At 40.5% G+C, this 4,225-nt stretch overlaps 1 protein-coding gene across 1 annotated transcript in view; it reads left to right on the plus strand.

Moving 5' to 3' along the window:
* Positions 1 to 1,099: 1,099 nt before the first annotated feature.
* The window catches only part of LOC103808300 (poly(rC)-binding protein 3-like), a gene marked incomplete at its 3' end in the record, with an annotated part of 9,537 nt that continues 6,411 nt past the window's right edge, over positions 1,100 to 4,225 (plus strand). The window contains exons 1-2 of the mRNA XM_009081078.1: positions 1,100 to 1,226; positions 3,363 to 3,506. Of these exons, the coding sequence (XP_009079326.1) occupies positions 1,131 to 1,226; positions 3,363 to 3,506 (240 nt within the window). The remainder of the gene's footprint in view (positions 1,227 to 3,362; positions 3,507 to 4,225) is intronic.

Consider the following 4,225-nt stretch of genomic DNA (forward strand, 5'->3'; position numbering starts at 1 on the left):
AAAAAAAGCATGGGAGATTGATCAAATTATGGCAAAAGCCCAAAGCCTGTTATAGAGTAAGGAATTGGTATTTTGGCCTTAAACAGCACTAGTGAGCAGAAGATGCAATCAGTAATTTAATCAGTCTTTGGAAAGAAGAATAACATGTGTTGTGTGTAATCAACAGGAAAACAAATTAACTCCTTGCTGACTGACACAAAGTCAATGGTTACTGAAAATACTGTATTTAAATAGCCCAAAATACTGCATTGCAAAAACATTCAGGAATAGATTTTCTTGGTAATATGTGAAAGAGCTAACTTAAATGCCTGGGGTTTCCTCTATGAACTGAAAAGGTCTTCCATGTTTGTGAAATAATGTCAGGGTTTATTTTGGCCTCCTGTATTTTTTTTTCGCTTTCTGATTTGTTTTTTTGTTGTTGACTAAGATATTGACTATATTTATTAGTGCCAAGATCAAATTTAAAAAAAAAAAAAACCCAAACTGGCTCATTACCTCCTTGGGTTCATTAATGAGCTAAAAGTTGATGATGTGCATATGTTTAATCAACAGTAATTATAACTTAGAAGTGCTTCTGTGCCATCCTGAGAGATAGCGTAAGGCAGCCCCAAATTTCAACAAGAGACACATGTCAGCCATCAGTGGATTAAAGAGTCATTTATCTGTGACTCATTTGATTAGCCAAACTTTTCGAGTTATTAACATTTTTTCCTTTCGTTTTTTTAATTATCAAAAAGTACTTCATTTCACCTTTTTCACTTTTCAGTCAGCATTGCAATTGTCTGTCTCTGAGAGGGTTAAAAGGCTTCTCCTAAAATTCAGGTCACAGTTTGATTCATTAACAGCTACTGAGGACTAATCTTTGTAGGATGGGAGTGTTGGTAAATTGACTTGAACAGGCAAATCTCTGCTGCCAGGCAATTGTGATTGCCCCGTGTGGGTATGAGTTTACATACATGCCCTGCCATGTGTCTAGCAAAGAAAGGACACAAAGTTTAGAGGTTCATCCCCTCCATCACGTCAGTGAATAACTGGGTTTGAAGAGGTGCCATTGCCTGCCTGGTGGTGACACTCTCTTTGCTTTGTCTCTGCTGAAGTCCACAGGAGCCCAGGTGCAGGTAGCAGGGGACATGCTGCCAAACTCGACGGAGCGCGCGGTGACTATATCGGGCACTCCCGACGCTATTATCCAGTGTGTGAAACAGATATGCGTGGTTATGCTGGAGGTAAGTGGGCACTTGTCATATCACCTCTCACTTAGGAAATGCTTAAACACATTATTAATCATTGTCAATTGCCACAGTTCCCCTGGGGTGGTCTCTGCCCTTCCTGTGCTGGAGATTTCTGGAGGACTCTGATAGACTGTGCCCTTCCTGGTGTTTGAGAGCCTCTCCCAGCAGGGTTTAGCAATCAAAGACCAGGGCAGTCATGATATTGTCAAACAACCACCAGGTCCAGCACAGAACTGCAGCCCATTCTGAGGGAAATGCATTTTATTCTGATGCAGAATAGGGCAGAAAACATCTGTGTCTTGTTTGAAGTAAAACCAATTCTGACTAGCGTAATTTAGATTTACCAGGAGATTTTATTTCCTTAGGGTCAGGTCATTACATAAGGCCAGAATGTTTCATTTTGATGGCAGTTTTTTAGCTCTTAGATTAAATGCTACAAAATTAATTTATATAAAAATCTGGGAAAATTAACCTTGCTGAAAATGCCCATTATTTCATGCAAGAACATTCTTCAACTGAATAGCAGTTTGAAAGAAAAAAACTTCAGCAAATAAAAATTGAGTATCTTGACCTAGTAATTAATGACAAGGAACATGAAACATCTCTGCTTTTATCATGTTTTCCACTGGAAAATTTTCTGTGTTTTTTTTGGTTTACTTTGCTTTTTACTTGAGTCTAGTCAAGGGCTATCTCATGGTGGTCTCTGACACTTTACTGTTCTGTTATTCTTTGAAGAGGGGAGAGGAAACCGTGAAGTGTCTGAGACAGCACTAGAGCTATTGGCTGTTCAGAAGTATGCAATGAATCAAAATGATGGAGAACTTTTGCATCAAAATGTCATACAGCCTAAATGCAAATAAAGGCATAAAAGTTTAGAAATCCCCAGTGTTCCACTGGGGAAAAGTGACCCTTCATTTTTTTGCTGAACAACTGTGAGGAAGGGATTTCTGTGTAAAAATGCAAGAGAATAGAAATTAATTTTAAAAATTAATCTTAATTTGTTAGAAATGGAGTACATGAAGACAATAGTTATCAACTTTGTAACTACAGAGTGTGGTCTATTGTCCAAGTGACATTCATGGAATAAATAGTTACTTGTTAAACATGAGAGAAGCCACTTCTCAAGATCAGAGAGACACAGTCTGATTTTCCCACAAGTAGAGCCACTTTTTAAATAATCATTTTTCACATAAGAGTCCTTAATTTCAGCATTAGGCAAATCACAGGCACAAAGAAGACACTGGCTTAACTGCAGTTTGCTGCTTCAAACATTTAAGAAATATATGTGCTCTAATTTGCAAAATATATGTTCTTTTTTTGGCAGCAAGCACTTTCAGTGACATGCAGTAGCTAATTATATGGTATCAATTAATGGAAATATATATTGTTGTTACCTTCTTTAGTTGCATTTAACACACTGAAATCAGGTCACCATTCTGCTAGGTGTTGCACAGCCAGCTTGAAGCCTTTTTTACTGACACATGCTCCTGCTTTGTTTAGGAGAGGAAAGTTAGCCTCAGTCAAGGGTTTTCCCTTTGGGTCCTTGCCTTGGGCCACAGGGAACAAACCCCTTGATGCATTATGAAGGCTGTGGTTATACTCCTGAGGCTTTTTCTCCAGCCTTCCAGCTGAGTCAGATGAAACAGGATCAGGCTGATCTTTTGCAATGGAACAGCTGACTTAATTGACTTGGTCAAAAAAGAAACCTTCTTGTGTAGTAGTGGGAGAAGGATTGATAAGCAGAAGGTGTGCTCTGTGTCAGGAAAGTGGGAGCACAGGTTGAACTCTTCCAAAACATTGACAAACATCAGATTTGTGCCAATGTTTCCTGAAATGCCTTGACATGATTAGTGAAGCTTCATAGCTCATCCAGCAATGGCAGTAGTGAAACTATGACTGTCAGCACTGCCTGTTTTGGCTGTGCAGACAGGTCCTCAGCTCTCCCCCTCAAAGCCCAGGCAGGTGGCCTCTACCATGCTTTTGGGCTGATGGGGTGGAGGGCAGGGTGGGCTGGGCTGGGCTAGGTTAGCTGCATGCCTTGGACTGAGGTGACCAAGATAAAGAGTGATTATTTTTAACATGAGCTCTACTTCATTCTGCATTTTGATCACTTTGTGTTTTTGTCTGCAGTCCCCACCCAAAGGTGCCACCATCCCCTACCGTCCCAAACCTGCCTCTGCACCTATCATTTTTGCAGGTGGCCAGGTAAGAGCAGACACCATTTTGGCTTCAGCTGGAAACCACACCGTCTTGGCCCAACCTCAGCCAGCGCCTGTTAGTTTTCAACTTTTACTCTTTCTTGCCTGGTATAGTATTGATGTGCTTTGTCTACTCTGTGTGCTTACAGTTTGCAGGACAGGAGAGCACTGCATTGCAAACTTGATGCAAAATCATGAGGACTGGGATTTTACCAATATTTAAAATTAACTTCTGTAATTAAGAAAAGTTTGCCCATCTGTGAATTGAAAGGCATCCAAATCAGGTGCTCATTGAGTGGGACAAAACTGTTTATTGTAGGGGTCAGTTTTTTGACTCTTAACTTGCAGCTCCACTAGCAGTATAAGCAGTTTTGTCAGTTTTCAGAGATGATCAAACAGCAAGACATCTCAGCTCATGAAAGGTGTAATTTTTCTCTCACAGTTTTCATATTTTTGAGGACCAAATAGTGCATTTTGCAGTAAAAATTTACACACACGTAATTTCTGCTGCTTGTAGTCCCTTGGGACCAAGTACCAATGGGGTTCTGAGGCTGCAGGAACTACACACATGCAAGCGTAGACCTTCCCAACCATGATGTGCAATGGGCTGATTGATAACACAAAAACAGTGTTCCTGTTTCTTTTTAACATAAGGCAGTTTTGACAATTCCCCCTTCACCTTAAGCTTTATCAGTCAGGGCTCTCTGCCTTTAAAACCCCACACGCAGTGTGATTCCTCTGTGTCTTCTGGTAATGTCCTGAAATGAGTCTGCAGTGTGCAGCTGAGACAGCAGG

This window comes from Acanthisitta chloris, unplaced genomic scaffold (genome assembly GCF_000695815.1).
Source record: "Acanthisitta chloris isolate BGI_N310 unplaced genomic scaffold, ASM69581v1 scaffold6918, whole genome shotgun sequence".
Taxonomy (NCBI): Eukaryota; Metazoa; Chordata; class Aves; order Passeriformes; family Acanthisittidae; genus Acanthisitta; species Acanthisitta chloris.